The sequence below is a fragment of the Gracilinanus agilis genome, chromosome 5 (genome assembly GCF_016433145.1).
Source record: "Gracilinanus agilis isolate LMUSP501 chromosome 5, AgileGrace, whole genome shotgun sequence".
Taxonomy (NCBI): domain Eukaryota; kingdom Metazoa; phylum Chordata; class Mammalia; order Didelphimorphia; family Didelphidae; genus Gracilinanus; species Gracilinanus agilis.
The window spans coordinates 40,317,292-40,333,318 of record NC_058134.1 but is presented as its reverse complement, the minus strand read 5'-3'; the positions used below and the strand labels follow the sequence as shown (position 1 = coordinate 40,333,318).

Sequence of the window (16,027 nt, the reverse complement as noted above, 5' to 3'; positions counted from 1 at the left end):
TTTTTGTTCCTGTTTCTTTGCCTACAAAATGAAACTAGCAATACTTCACTATCTACTTCACAAGGTTATTAGAAGGAAAGAACTTTGTAAACTCCAAAGTGCTAAATAAATGCATTATTTTAAAACTATGATTATTATTTAATGCTTTCATTTTACAGTGGAGGAAATGAGTCCCAGGGAAGTCAACAGAGAACCCTGTAGTTATACAGTATATTAAAAGATTTTTGTTTTAAATGATGAAGAATGCCTGATTTTTAAACATCATTTTACCATATCTAACCACTTCAAAGCCATAATAAACTGCAAAAATGTGTCATTTGTAATGACACAAGATATGGAAGTATAATAAAAGCCATCTGTTCTGGCTGCCTTTGTGCATAGCAATGGCAATTAATAATGAACACTAAAGGCTCAATTTTTTAAAAAAGGAATGAAAATAAAATTACAAATAACAAAAATGTTAATTGTTTAACCTTGAAACAATTTATCAAGTCTTATCACACTCTTGTGAAGCTACTGGTAGCTTTATTTTAGAAAATAAGCCAAAACGCAAAAGCTGATACTTGCTCATTGAAACATTATCAGCACTGGGATTACCAATTGAAATCTCTAGACTCTTTGCCCTCTGCTCAACCCACAATTCCCACTAAAAATAACAGATTTTATTTCTGATTCTTTATATAATGCCAAGAGAAGCCTACATGATTTTGAAATATCAGTATCAGGAAAATTAAACATTAGGGACATCTATGGCTTAGGTAACTGAAAATAAACATTTTCAAAGTTAGAAAGACTCCAAGTGTCACAAGTTTTGATCCAGTAGGATTTTGAAAAAGTCTGATTTGGAGAGTGGAATGTTAAGAGACTGGTGTGAAATCAAGTCATGAATGTATTAAGTGTCAGGACTACTGTGCTATGAAGATACCAGGAAATGTAAAGACAGGGGCTCTGCCCTCAACTAATTCATTCTTTCCTGGAAGCTGCCAGAACTCAGCTTTACCTGCCAATCCCACAAAATGAATTAGTTTTGAAGGGATTATTTTGTGAATTATTTTGTAACTACGTTTAATTTTACTTAGAGGAAGATTCAGCATTCCATGTCCACTTCCAACATGACAGCTAAGTGGCCAAGTGGGAAGATCTGAATTCAAATATCACCACAGTCAACCAGATGTCAATCACTGGGCAATTTCTCTTCATTTTCTCATCTGAAAAATGGGGATGATAAGAGTACCATCTCCCAGTGTGGTTGTGAGGATAAAAAGAGATAGTAGTAGGAGGGCAGCTGGGTATCTCAGTGGAGTGAGAGTCAGGCCTAGAGACAGGAGGTCCTAGGTTCAAATCTGGCCTCAGACACTTCCCAGCTGTGTGACCTGGGCAAGTCACTTGACCCCCATTGCCTACCCTTACCACTCTTCCACCTATGAGACAATACACCGAAGTTAAGGGTCTTAAAAAAAAGAGAGAGAGAGAGATAGTAGTAGTAGTCGCTGAGTCTACATAAGCCTAAGCTTCCTTCCACATAGGAAAACATGGGGGACCAAAGAGTGAAGAGAGGTGTAACCCCGGCGCTTGTTAACTTAAACGCTGGACTTGCCTGGTAGGGCTAGAGAAGGAAAGGAGACATCCCGCCCCGCCCCGCCCCCAACAGGCAGGGAAGATTGAGAAGGCAGGGGACCTGGATGATCATTCCTCGGCTTGCTGACCCCTGCTGCAGGGACAGGACTGGGCACAGGGTCCAGCCTGAGCCCGGAACAGTCGCCAGGGGAGAGAACGGGATGAAGCGGGGGGACAGCGGGGACCGAAAGAAGGGGCCCCAGGACCCGCCCGTGACCAGGGAGGGCCGAGCCGCGGGGCGTGAAACGGAGCCCGGCGCCGCTCACCTTTACCGGTCCCGGGAGGAGAAGATGCGGGGGCGGAGGCGGCTGCAGGGGCCGGGGAAGGGGCCGAAGCCTCGGGGCAGCCGCGCCCGCCTCCGCCTCCTTCCCCAGCCACAGAGGACACCCAGCTCTCGGTCACGTGGCCAAAGTGTTTGGGCCCCGTCGCTAGGAGACAGACGCGGAGGAGTATGGGAAGCGGCTCCGGCGACCCGTCCGCCATGATTCTTCCGGAGGCGGCGGTGGCGGCTCGGGCGCTAGCCCTGGCGTGCACACAATCACAATCGAGAAGCTGGGTTCTCTCGGGGACGCCTCCTAGCCTCCGGGGACACCCTAGCCCTCGCCAGTGTCACTCATGGCCCCGTGTAAAGGACTGCCGAGGGCAACAGTTTGGGGGAGTGGCGTCAGCGCCGTGGCCTACGTCATATCGGCCACTTCCCGTGACTAGTCTCGTGTTAGCCGTCCTGTGGGACTTCCGGTTTTGAGCCCGGTCCTCGCACCTTCTGCACTCTGAGGCTCCTGAGACCAAGGCGAAGAGCAGGTGAGACGGTGGCTGCTTCCTCTGCACAGGCTCGAGAGAGCGGCCAGAAGAGACAGGAGGAGGGAGGAAGAGAAGGGAGGAGAGGGGTTGAGACCGGGCCTTTGGCTGCTCTTTTCAGGCCACGAACAATTAGTGAGCCTTTACTGTATGCGGGAGACCTAGTGGTGCAGGGAATAGTAGTAGACCTGGAGTCAGGTTGAGTTGATTTCAAATTGGGCCTCAGATACTGGCGGTGTGAGCCTGAACAAGTAACTCCATTTCGTTGTTCTCAGTGGCCTCTCTAAAATTGCCTGGAGAAGGAAATGACAAACCACTCCAGTATCCTTGCCATGAAAACCCCAAATGGAGTGGTGAAGAGTCAGAAACAAAGATTGAAAGGACTGAACAACAAATGTGTGACCCTGGGCAAGTCATCTAACCCCCATTGCCTAATTTTCCCTGCTTTTCTGCCTTGGAACCAATACATAGGGTTGAGTCCAAAATAGAAGGTATGAATTAGGTACAACTACTACTAGGGTGTGTGGCTTTATGGACCAGAGTTTCTCCCATCCTGCAACTTCAGCCCCTCTGCCTAGTAGCCCAATGAGAGCGCTTGCTTCCTCCCTTGTCTGGGGTAAGGTGGGGTGGCTCACATGTGGCTTGAGGGTGCAATTTGGGCACTGGGTCCCTAAAAGGTTTTCTAGCACTAAGGGGCAGTCCCCAAAGTGTTTGTAAACCTCATAGATTTAAGACCAAGGCTCTGGGGACCCCTGCACAGTAATGGATCCCAGTTGGAGAGATGGCACTCTCACCCTGTTCAACCCATTTCAGATCCCTCAAACTTTCATTTTCACCAGACTTCCAAATCCCAGCTTGGCTGTCTTAGTGCCTGGGCATCTGGGGCATTTGCATTTTTTTAATGCATAAACTAGTTTCCCAGGTTGTGATATAGAAGTTTAAGATGGAGGTGGGGATAGTATTTCCCCCCAAAGTCTTTGGGGGTGGTGTAGTGCTTTAGCTTCACTTTGCATATTGTAGTTGTTGAGTGATTTCAGACCTAAGTGATTCTTCATCAACCTGAATTAAAGAGAAGGCAGCCAAAAGAGCAAAAAGTATAACTTTTAGTCGGGCAAGAAACTGGGGTCCCACTCAAAAAGCCAGCTGTAGTTCATGGACAAAAAGGAAAGTCAAGGTCATTCTGGTGTCTAAAAGACCCACTTAGAAAATTGCCAAGGACATTTCTAAAATGTTAAATCACTATTTGCCAGACAAGTACCCTCTAAGATTCCGCGGGAAATGAGGCTTATTTCTAAATGACCAGAGCACTAATTAGAATTTCAAGTGACAGGGAGAATATATATTTTGTCCACAAAGCTGGTAGACAGTCGGGCAACAAAGTGAGTACTTTTTCTCCTAGAACATAAACTTCCAACTTATCAAGTCTTTTTTGCTCTACTAACTCACCTTATGTGTCATGATTCACTAATTTAGTTAGCTTATGGAACTGAAGTTTATTTTGTTATCTTTGGATTTACCTCTAAAATGTTCCCTGTTCTAGAAGCAAACAAGCAAAAAACCTGGCATGGTCAGAGATTCCATTGGATTTTGAAGATGGTAGAAAGCAATAACTGTTGAACCAACCCCGTGTCCCAAAAATCTTCATGTCATTTTAACCCAGGATCATACACCCTAGAGACATGAACCTATGATAGGCACATGTGCCAGAAGGGACACTCAGAGCACTTTCTGTGGGTATGCACCCTGTTGCCCCAGCACAAAATTCATTACTAGAAAGCCAGAGGGACAAGGAACCAGGCTGCTCCCCTCCCCCTCTTCTGAGGACATTTCTCACATCACCCCCCCCCCAAAAGGTTTGTAATCACTGCCCTAGAGTCTTAATGGTTCCTGCAATCTTATTGAAAACTTGGTGCATGTTATTTTGTCTTGAAGGTAATTCCTCAGACCATCAATATGGGTATCCGTGGACTAACAAGTTATGTGGAAGACCACAGCAGTCAATTCTTCGTTGATTTGAAGTTGAGGGACACTAAAATTATTATTGACGGTTTTGCGCTTTTCCATCGACTCTGTTTTGATTCAAATTTGGACCTCCGACATGGAGGGGACTATGATTCTTTTACTGAAGTTATAGAGAGATTCTTTGAATCACTCTTTGCTTGTAACATTCATCCATATGTTGTATTAGATGGAGGCTGCGACATTTCAGATAAAAAACTCCTCACTTTAAAAGACAGAGCCCGGGAGAAGATCCAAGTAGCCCATTCCCTTTCTGGGGGTGGGAGGGGCAACCTGCTGCCTTTACTTATCCGGGAAGTGTTCATTCAGGTTTTGAACAAGCTCCATGTAGACTTTGTCCAGTGCTTCTCAGAAGCAGATAGAGATATTATGACCCTTGCTAATCACTGGAACTGCCCTGTATTAACAATGGATAGTGATTTTTGCATTTTTGACCTGAAAGCTGGTTTTTGTCCTCTGAATGGTTTTCAGTGGAGAACCCTGACTATGATCAAAGACACACATCACTACTGCATCCCTACCAGATGCTTTTCTGTAGAGAGGTTCTGCAGCCACTTCAACCATATGAACAAAGACCTGCTGCCTCTCTTTGCTGTTCTGTGTGGTAATGACTACATTAGTTTGCCTGCCCTGGATGCTGTCTTCTCTAGATTAAGTGTCAGTTCTGCAACCCCCAACACGAAAGGAAGAAAGCACCAGCGAATTCTGGGACTCCTGAACTGGCTCTCTCATTTTGATGACCCCACTGAAGCCTTAGATAGTGCTCTGAAGTACCTGAAAGTAAATGATAGAGAAGTGGTTAGAGAACTCCTTTGGGCTTCAATGGAAGAATACCAGCAATCTCCAGTGAAGCTGCAGGATTTCTTCCAGCATGGAACTTATGTCTCTCCCTATGCCACCAAACTAGGCTTACCAGAATGGATACACCTGGCTTTGGCAAAAGGGCAACTTTCTCCTTTTGTTTGTGATGCTTTGTCATTACAGCGGACTATTCTTCATACACAGGTGGAGAATATGCAGTGTCCAAGTGCCCACAGCATCTCTTTGCCCATTCGGAAAGTTATCTATGGGCTTCTTCAGAATTCTTCTCCAAATCTAAATAATGTACCCCAAAGCAGAGTGTCTAAACAACCAGTGGCTTTCAGTGAATTAAAAAGGGTTGATAAGAACATTGCAACAGTAGTTACTCATGCAGCAAAACTCCCACCAGATTATTGGGAATTGGGCAGATTGATTGAGGTAAGTGAACCTTGGGTCCATCGAGGAATGAGTCTGCATGTAGAACACTGAACCATTTTATATTCTAGAATGTGAGTTTTATATTACCCTCAACAGTAATAGAGAAGTTAGAAAGAATGGGGGGATGAGTTAGAGGGAAAGATATCTCCTAGACCTCCACTTCAGGATGTCTGAAAGTCAGTTGTAGATGTGAGACTAGAAGTCAGCAGAGAGGTTGTTGGGGCACCAAATTGGTATCTATTAATAGATTTGAGAATCCTCACCATAGGTATTGAAATTAAATCCCTTGGAGTTGATGAGATTACCAAATAAGACAATATAAACAGAGAAAAGAGGGTGGCCCAGGAGAGAATTCTAAGGGACCCCTAAAATTACAGGATGGGACAGGGAGGAGGATCCAGCAAAGGAGGGATCAGATGACTTGCCCAGAGTCTTTTATCAGAGAAGCACCCTGTCCCCCTGACTCCTTGTGTGGTGGTCTTTTCTCTTGTACCACACTGCCTCTCCCTAGTCAGAGAATAAACTGTCATTGGGTACTTAAGAGTGGTAAGGGACTGGAGTAAGAATAGAATGAGCCCCAAGATGTTCTCATGTAGTTTTAAGCATAAGTAGCGTAGAGCATCTTGAACTATATTTACTCCAACTTGTCCAACAGTAAAAGTAATTGGTCACAACAAACAAAACCTGGATTTGAGCCCAGTTCCTCTGCTGTAGGAGCCATTACTCTTTCCTCTTCACCACTGCCTCCCCAAAACAGTATGTAATAAGGGACCCAGCGTGGCTTAAAATGCTCAGCACCAGGTAGAAAAGGAGGAGGAGGCTCCTCTCTTGGGACTGGAGGAGGGAGCATTGAGCTGGTATAGGAAGGGTGGGTAGTATTTAATGGGTAAAGTTAGGAATGTAGAAGGCACAGCATGACCAAAGGCTGGGAGGTGGCATTGTAACTGATGCTCAAGTTCCCTGTGTCCTACACTAAATCCATCTCCTCTCAAAGAAATGATTGAGCAAGATGGCCCTTGAGGCTACTTCTGGCTCCAAGATCTATGAACCTATAAACAGACTTTGTATAAAAATAACACCTGCTTCAAAAGCACTGTGTGAGGACACAGTGAGGATTAAATGAGATATACCATATAGAAAACACTGGGTAAACCTTTGGAGGCTCTGCAAGTGTTAGCTTTTATTGTCCCCCATAGCTTAAAGTACAGCCCATTCATTCACTATTTGATACCTTTTTAAAGAAGAAATAAGCTTCATTTGTATTGTTTAATCCTATACTTTGCACATAAGAAAAAATAGCAAGTTTCTCTAAACATGATCAAGATTATTTTTGCTATGTGTTTTCAGCTTCCTCTCTCTAAGCGTCAGGTTCTTCTGTTAGAAACCCTGAAAGTGAAAGAGGGTATCTTGGACCCAATTCCTTCTTCCTTGAAGTTACCTGTTGCCGTCACTTGCTTTTGGTTGCAGTCTTTACAACCCAGAGCAAAACTGTATCACGTACAAGCTTTACTGGTGGGAATGCTGTGTGGGCAGTTGCACAAGATGACCAGTGAACCTGGTAGGTATCTACCAGTCTACAGAAACCAGCATGTGTTCTTACAGGAACTCATTTATATATCCTTAAACTGTAAAGTATAAATCCGTTCCTAGTTTCTAATGTAATAGTTAACAACAGCTGACACGTTGATGCTTCCTGACCCTTCACCTTTAATAGTCATGCAAGTGATGTATTTATGACCATAGAGAACATTTGCCAGTTTTGTTTCTTCCTCCAAATTCAGAGTTAATGGTTATTCCATCTCACTAGAGATGTCTCCAGTTCAATAGTAAATCTTTCCCACGATGGTTATTTATTATTGCTCTGTAATAAAACTTATAAACCTGTGCAGCTACAAAAAATTTAGTCATTCTAGTTAGTATGTGAGCCATATCAGGTAAAATATCAACTTCTTTCTGCTAGAAATTCTGAGGAAATACAATTGGTATACATATCATGTGATGAGAACAGTTGATTCTTTTGAAGAATACTCCCGTTAAAAGGCCATGGATGTGACTGCTTTTTTTTATCCAAATTTAGTAGTTCTGAATGAGTTGCTACTTTCTGTTTTTTCAGAATGACTTAAAGCCATGTTGGGAAAGCCTGGCACAGGTGCTGGGGTAGCACAGGAATGGCTGTTCCCTTCCTCCTTTCCACAGTGCCTGAGGACATTTTTTGCATGTGGTGCCCCTTTGTCCAGCCACCCAGTGCAAGCACTTTCTCCCTCTGCTGTCTAGGGTAATGAGGGGGAGGGGGTTCATAGCAGCTTGAAGTTGCACTTTGGACACACAATCTCAAAAATATTTGCCAGTGCTGACTTAAAGAATAAAAGAAATGGGACCCTAAACATTGTACATTTTAAAATGCCCAAGAGTTCTATATTTAGAAGTCTTTTTGTCTTAACAGTATCAGCTTAACTTACATATATATATATGCCTAATAAGAGCTAGAAAGCAAGTTATTGCCTCACTGTTGGGTTTGTGATTTTTTTTTTTAACTCACATTTTTTCTGCTGAGTAAAAGATATCATGTAAGAAAGGAGCAAAATTTGCCAGCCTTCTAGCTTAGTCCTACAGAAGGGCACAGGTCAAGGGCATGTCTATTTTCATTTAAAGATTTTGAGTACGGAGCATGGGCAGCCTCAGGCCCTCTTGCTCATAAATCTGAAACAGAGTTGGACCTTTATGAATTCTCTAGGTGGTCCATATAGCCTCCCCCCCCCAATACAGAGATTCTTCCTTTGTTACTTCAGTTTGAGTTCCCATTCCTGTTGTGCCAGAAAGAGTATTTCTTTTATATTCAAGTGGCATTTATCCAATGAGTGAGCTACAGCACTCACTTCTCTGGCTTTCTTGAAAATAGATTTCAGTTGGACTCTTGTAAAGCAAATGTGAATTTACATTTTCACAGACTACATTTGATTTTGAGAACTGGTATAAAACTATGTCCTTAAAACCTACCCAGTGTTTTGGAAACTATCCTAAGACAAGGAACTCTAGTATTCAGTAAAAATAAATTTTTAAATTCAGAAGAGAATTTTCAGTAGAAGGTGTTTAAAGGTTTAAAAAAAAAAAAAAGCAATGTCAGGGAAGAGAAGGTTTTTCTTAATTAAAAAAATATTTGTGTTTCCTTTGTTAGTTCCTTAGTTGTAACCTTTGAACTTATGTAGTCTGTAAGAGCAGAGAATATTTGAAAACCTTTGCAAACACTACTCATAGGTTTCTTTTTTATCTAGATAATGAAGAATTGCAAGTGGATGGGGCTAAGCTGTTGTGTGACCAGTTTCTTAAAGTGAAAGAAATTAAAGTACAGAAAAGATTGGATTTAGATACAGCCCACATTTTCTGTCAGTGGCAGTGCTGCCTGCAGATGGGATTTTATCTCAATCAACTTCTGTTGACTCCATTGCCAGAGCCTGACCTCACTTGGTAAGATAAGCCAGTAACAGATCTCCAAGCCCAGAAAAGCACCAAAGAGAAGGCTAAGGATTGTTTTTCATTTAAGAGGGTGAAGGAGAAAAGATTATGACCCTTTTCTTTACCCTCAAGCCCACTGCACAACACTAGCGAAGTACCTGCTTCTTCCTCTGTTAATGGGTCAATTTTGATTATTTTTCTAAAGTTAATACTATCTTCCCATCCTGAGAAAGTTCTAGAGCAGTGAATTCATAGTGCCAGGCCAAAAAATGATGCCTTGTTCAACAGTTGATCAGTTCAGGCCCTAGGAGTTGAGACTTTTTTTGTTTGGGGTGACAGACCTGTGATTTCATCTCTATGGACATCTTCCAGTGTAGCAATTTCCCACCACATTCCTATGTGATTCCATAATTTTTCTGTGACACTTAAGAGAACTACCTAGAAGGGGAGCTAGCACAGTGGATAGAGCCCCAAGTTATAAGGATAAAAGATAATAAAGGCTGCTATAAATATAAAAATTAGTAGTTTAATAAAAGCCATGCTGATAAAGTCATTAGACCACGCGCTTGTAAGAATTCAAAACTGCCGCCCACGTCATTATTACCTCCTGTCTCTTCCTGAGCCTGCTGGCCAAGAGGCCACTCCCCCCTAACCCAGGAGATTTAAACTGTTCTGTGTGGAGATGTAGGCGTCCCCACGCCCAAAGAACCAGAAACGGAAACCCGTTGGACCACGGGAAATGTAGTTTGATAATTTCCACGTGTCCATAGAAAATATATATACTTTTAGATGGCATCTCCCAAATTTCACTTTTACAAAGTGTGGGGTCAGAAGGACCTGAGTTCAAATATGACCTTAGAGACTTTCTAGCTGTGTGAATGCTGGGCTTAAAGATGAAATGATTTGGCTGTGGTCATTTCACTTGTGTGTTTCAGAGGCTGAACTTGGGTCCAGGTTTTTCTCATTTCAAAGTCAGCTGCAAAAGGCACCATGATACAGTGGAAAAAAGCCAGACTCTGAAGCCAGGAAACCTGGATTCAAATCTCTTTTCTCTAGCCTTGGAAAAGTCACTTCCAACTCCCTGAGAGTCCCTTTCTTTATGTAGGATGGCCTGACATCCCTTCCAGCTCTGTATCTATCCATTTAGTCATCCCTATCTCTTTGATAGACCTAACCACTTCATTGTTGATCTTTAATGTGATTTGTTGTTTGAAAATGAACTACTTTACTTTTAATTCTGTGGAGCTTAATCCTATATTTTTTAAACCCTTAACTTCTGTGTATTGGCTCCTTGGTAGAAGAGTGGTTAGGGTGGGCAATGGGGGTCAAGTGACTTGCCCAGGGTCACACAGCTGGGAAGTGTCTGAAGCCAGATTTGAACCTAGGACCTAGTCTCTACTTAATCCTATTTCTAAGAAAAAGCTCTGCTAATTTAGCAAGGTAGTTTTGAATTTACTGGAGAGGCTGCTTAGCTTGACACCATTTGCAAACTGAGTTTTCAGCATTTTACTCATTAATAAGTACATTAGATGTTTCCAGACTAAGAGGACCAGTGTGACCTTTTCTGTCCTCAGGAGGACTGTGACCAAAAGTTAGCACTTTTAGACAAGACTTTACACAGTTTCAAAGAAAAATAAGTAGGAGGCTCCCTTGGGTGTCTAATTAAATTTGTTTTTACCTGACTGTAACTTAAGGTTAAGTGCGTTACATAGGGAGTCCCCAAAGTCTCAGTGCAGTTTTAAGCTTTAGTGTCTTAGTTTTCTTGTCCCTTAGTGATAGCAGTGACGTATTTTCTTTTCCCCTTGGACAGGCTATACAGTGGAACGCTTGTCCATGGACTCTCTCAAGAATTTTCCACTTCGTCCTCAGTAGAAAATCTTCTGAGTGTGTGTCCTGAAGCAAGACAGCTTTATAACCAGCTCTTCCATGCGCTGAAATCAGCTGTCCCTGCAGAATTCCTCCCCCAGAAATCAAAAGCCAAAAAGAAGAAACAGAAGAAAAACGCTGTTAGCTTGTCAAAGCACAGAGTAGGCATCGCCCTAGACACCAAGTCCTTACATCATCATGTCAGCAACAGGTTTGGGGTACTCACCTTGGACGACCCAGAGGATCCAGGTCAAGGGTCTGACTGTCCATCACAAGGGTCTTAAGCCTCGTGGATTGGAACTTTCTGAGTCGTTCCCTTCCCAGGATCAAGCTCTTCCAGATTTATTCTCTAAACCAATCATGCGGTAAGGATTCCAGCACATCCCTCTTTTGGGTAGTACTGAGGACAGCTGGAACCCGGGAAGATATCAGTGTAAAATGATCATCGAAATCTCTCTTGTGGCCACTTTTTTAGCTGGCTAATGGTTACAATCGATTTTCAAACTGCAGCAGGTCTGGCTGCCTTGTGTGTGTGTGTGTACAAAGGCATACACGTATATGTGGTGGTGGGTGGAGATATGTGCATAAATACATGCTATATACACAGAAATTTTTTTTTAATGTTTTATATTAAATACATCCTATCATGTGTTTTATTCCTGGAGGTGCTACAACGTAGCATGGACTGCCACAAACATAATGTAGGGAACCAGGTAATTGCCATTTCTAAAATTATTTTTATGATTTTTTTAAAATATGTTTTCATATTCCATTTCCATTGAAAAATAAAGTTTGCTAGCATAAAAACAGACTTGTTTGGTGGTGTGTATTTTGTTGCAACTAGAGCATTCCACATACCAACCTTGTGGCTAGGTTTTAACCTTTAGACCGTGAAGAGAGGGACAAAGTGACTATACTGTGGAAGACAGAACACTCTCAAGGGAAAGATTTTCAGTCTCATAGTCCTCTACATCTTCAAAGAGAAGTTTTTCTCTATGCACTGACTTTTGCCTCCGGCTCTTGGCCAAGTGTTTTTTGGCATGAGATTATGTATAAATGAATATCATGGCTAGAATTCATTTGAAAATGGATTAATGTTCATCTGTAAACCAGGTCTGAGGTAGTAAAATTTAATTTTTTTAAAACACTTTTTACTTCTGTTTTAGAATCATAATATCAGTTCCAAGACAGAAAAGCAGTAAGGGATAGGCAACTGGGGTTAGGTGACTTGCCCAGGGTCACATAGCTAGAGAGTATCTGAGGTGAGATTTGAACCTAAGACCCTCCCATCTCCAAGCCTGGTTCTCAATCCACCTCCCTACCCCTGATTTAGAGTATTTTAGGAAGTGGGAAACGTGATGAGCTGACCCAAAAATGAAAAGGGCAGGAATTTGGGGACAGCCACTGATGTTTTTTTAAAACATTCTCCAAGTAAACATGTTCTTTGAAGTCTTCCATGCAAATTTATCTTAATTGGTCATGGAACCATTTTCATATTTTTAGATATTTTTATTTTACTCACTAGGGAATTTGGTGATCATCACCAACATATAAATACTTTGTGGTCATTATATCTTCCTAAGCTACTGGGAATTTGAGAGAAGTATAAGCTAAACGGCATACTAAGCCCTCGTTAGCAGAAATAAAAGCACAATCAAGATCCGTGGAAAGGAGATAAGAAAGAGATGACATACTCTGCATGTGAGAACTTTAAGGCCAGAGCATGGTGGATAGGAACCTTCCCTACCTGAGATTCAGCCTTTGGACTCAGTCCATCATCTGTCTGAGCACTAACCAAAGTCCCGCTACAGCAAGAAATGAGTGGATGAAACACGGACCTTAATTTGTCTATTAGAGACTTGTTTCCTGTTGGGCAGGATCTTTTTTTTGATCTGTCATTAAAAGAGAACTAAAACATTAATAAGGGAACTGAAAGAAGAATGTTAAATGTTTTGTTGTATGTCTAGAGTTAAAATACTTGGGCGGTTTTTTCCACATGAATTAATACAATTTTGATTAATGACAACAAAAAACAAGTTTCTTTATCCTATCAGTTTGGGTTTTTTAAAAGCTGATTTGATAATTAGTGATTCATTTCCCCCATTAGTCAAGAGTTAGAGCCAGCTATAAGCTGAGGATGCTGTCACCAGCCTTGCTAGGACATGGCCATTCTCTTCAGTTCCTTAGTACTGATAAAGGGCACTGGGCTCTCTTGCTCTTCTCTCCCTGGGGTGGGTTTGGCTCACTCACCTCGTCTACACCCTAGAGTGGGTGGGTGGGTTCTCAAACAGCTGGCCGCTGCTACAACTTGACTCACAGTCCCCTAGAATGGGGAGAATACTCTCCTACATGTGCTTCCTATTTAAACAGATCAGCACAATGGTGTTATTAACTCAAACATGAAACATTTACCCATTGAAAAGGCATAATCAAAACCTCACAATTCGTTCATAAATCTGGATTTATGCTCTCCCACTTTAGAAAAACTCATCTGTGCATGGCGCCATTTCCATCACAACGGGAATACAAATCTGAATATTTCTGGTGGTTTAAGATCTTTGCTCTCCTGTTGAATTAAACTGCTTCTCTGGCCACCCCTGACCTTCAAAAGGAGTGAAATTCTTTTAACTTGCAACAGCTGTTAAGTCTTCAAGCTTCCCAAAATCAGCTTTCTGGACTCTCCAGTTATCTCAATTTCTGTGACATAAAAGCAGTCTTCTCGAGTATTCTGATACTCAGGGTCACCTCGTGTAGTGACCCATCTCTAACTGAGGTAGAGAAACCCCAAATCCATAACTTCTGTCAGATATAACACAAATATTTAATATCAGTAATCCAATGGTTATAACAGTTCTTTGATTCAATTTCCCAGCAATACATTTTCCAGTCTTTGAAGGCTGTATGCAAATTATTTGTTGGGAAAACTCCACTGTGGACATCTATAATCAATGCCTTTGCTTCTGGGTGCCATTCTTTCACTCAAATCCTTTCAGAACTCTCCTCTAGCCATTTGAGGGGCCGCATTTCCCTCAGAAGTTTTAGTGATTTTCCTCAAGCCACTTTTCTAAATGTCTCATACAAAATGTTCTTTTTCCTGCTCTTTTCAGTAAATAAATTATCCCCATAAGAAAAAGGGCAGTAACTACACTTGTAACAGATCCGTTTCCAAATTGCCCATTCACGTTTATAGCCTTTTGCTCTTGAGATGGAACTAGATTGAGTCAAGGATTTGATATAGTTTTTACCTGGATGAGCAGGAGCTTAAATTCAGATTATTCTTAAGATTACTTAAAAAAAAAAAAAAAAGCCAGATCTATGATTTCAATGTAAGAAACTCCTAATGATTCAAACTCCCTCTACCAACAGAAATCAGCAACTGTTCTAAACTTGGTCTTACAAAATGGCCCGGTGGCTCTCAGAGGTGGTGGCTCCTTGGCTCACAGTACCATTTTGTATCAAAGACAGGACTTAAACGCAACTCTTGGCATTTCTGAGCCTGCCTCTCTTCAGGTTATTTTCTATACTTTTTCCTATTCCTTCTTTTAAACTCACTCCACTGTTTGGTAACTGGCTAGCACCTTCCCAGATTTCACACATTCTTTTGAAAGGTTTCCTAGCTTTTCCACGATGTTGTACTGTGTATTTTTAGGAACCTGTAACATGGTCTCGAGATCTGGGCTCGCTGCATCCATTACGTTATACATGCTATAGCATCTGGAGATCATCTCTAACATTCTACCAGCTCCAGCTCCAGAATTAGCAGTTCTCCATGTCAGCAATGACACAGCCCAGATAGCACACCAGCACGCCTACAGTTGTTACTGATTCTTGAATAATGTGACCTTCTGAAGCTTTCTAACATCAGCAACCAATTCACTTCCATTTTTTTTAGCCCTTACCTGCTGTCTTAGAATCAATACTGTGTATTGGTTCCAAGGCCAAAGAGGTAAAGGTTAGCAATGGGGGTTCAGTGACTTTCCCTGTCCAGGCCTGGCTCTCTGTCCTCCGAGCCAGCCAGCTGCCCCTTCTTCTTGACTTCTGAGTAAAAGGACACCTTTTGACACCTTTATTTAGGTCCTCATAACCTTCCTCTGTTAACTCTCTTCACTGGCCTCCTTGCTTCCAATCTCTGCCCCCTCTCTAATCACTCCTAGATACAGCTATTGATTTGTTATTGACACAGTGATCTTTCTCAAATACCATTTCCTTGCAACCACCATAAGACTGATATTGAAAGTCCTGAGGTCGTGATTTTACAGATAAAAGTTTGCTATCCTGGACAGACAACTAACATATGTAAGATTGAAAACCATTTTCCCCAGCCACATCAAAGGATACCAACAAACAATTCTCAAAAGAAGAATTGCAAAGTATCCACAACCACAAGAGAGAATGCTCCAAATCACGAATAATAAGAAAAATGCAAATGAAATCCATCCTGAGGTTCTACTTCATACCCAGTCAATTGGCAAAGATGACAAAAGATAGGAATCCTTAATGATGGGAAGGCTGTGGAAAGACCAGCAACCTAATGCAAGGTGGGAGGAACTATTCTAGAAAAGAGTTTATAATTATGGAAATCAAATGACCAAAAAGTCCATACTCTTTGACCCATACACTAAGGAAGTAACTGATAAAAATAATGGTTCCATATACAATATTTATAGCAACACTTACGGTGGTAGCAAAAGTAGGTGCCCATCCATCAGGAAATGGATAAACAAACTGATACATGAATGGAATGCAATATTATTTCCCTTTGAGAATCAACAAATATAATCAATACTAAAAAACATGGAAAAAACTTATATGAACTAATGCAAAGTGACATCAACAGAACCAAGAAATCAATATACCTGGCCACAACAATTTAAAAACAAACCAAAAAAACCCAAACTCCACAACCACAATCAGAACTGCATATTTGCAAAATTGGCTTCAAAGAAAAAATAGACTACTCCTACTCCTTGGCAGAGTTTGGGAACTGTAAGGGGGGAAAGGGGGTTTTGGGGGGTTCAATATATTAAAAGATGGT

The 16,027-nt window shown here is 41.8% G+C and overlaps 1 protein-coding gene across 1 annotated transcript; it reads left to right on the top strand.

The window, feature by feature from the left end:
• The first annotated feature begins 2,346 nt into the window (after window positions 1–2,346).
• Window positions 2,347–11,801, top strand: ASTE1 (asteroid homolog 1). The gene is made up of 5 exons (XM_044678226.1): window positions 2,347–2,418; window positions 4,348–5,673; window positions 7,021–7,231; window positions 8,946–9,138; window positions 10,937–11,801. The coding sequence occupies exons 2-5, from the start codon at window positions 4,369–4,371 to the stop codon at window positions 11,274–11,276; spliced, it is 2,049 nt and encodes a 682-aa protein (XP_044534161.1). The 5' UTR covers window positions 2,347–2,418; window positions 4,348–4,368; the 3' UTR covers window positions 11,277–11,801.
• Window positions 11,802–16,027: the final 4,226 nt, after the last annotated feature.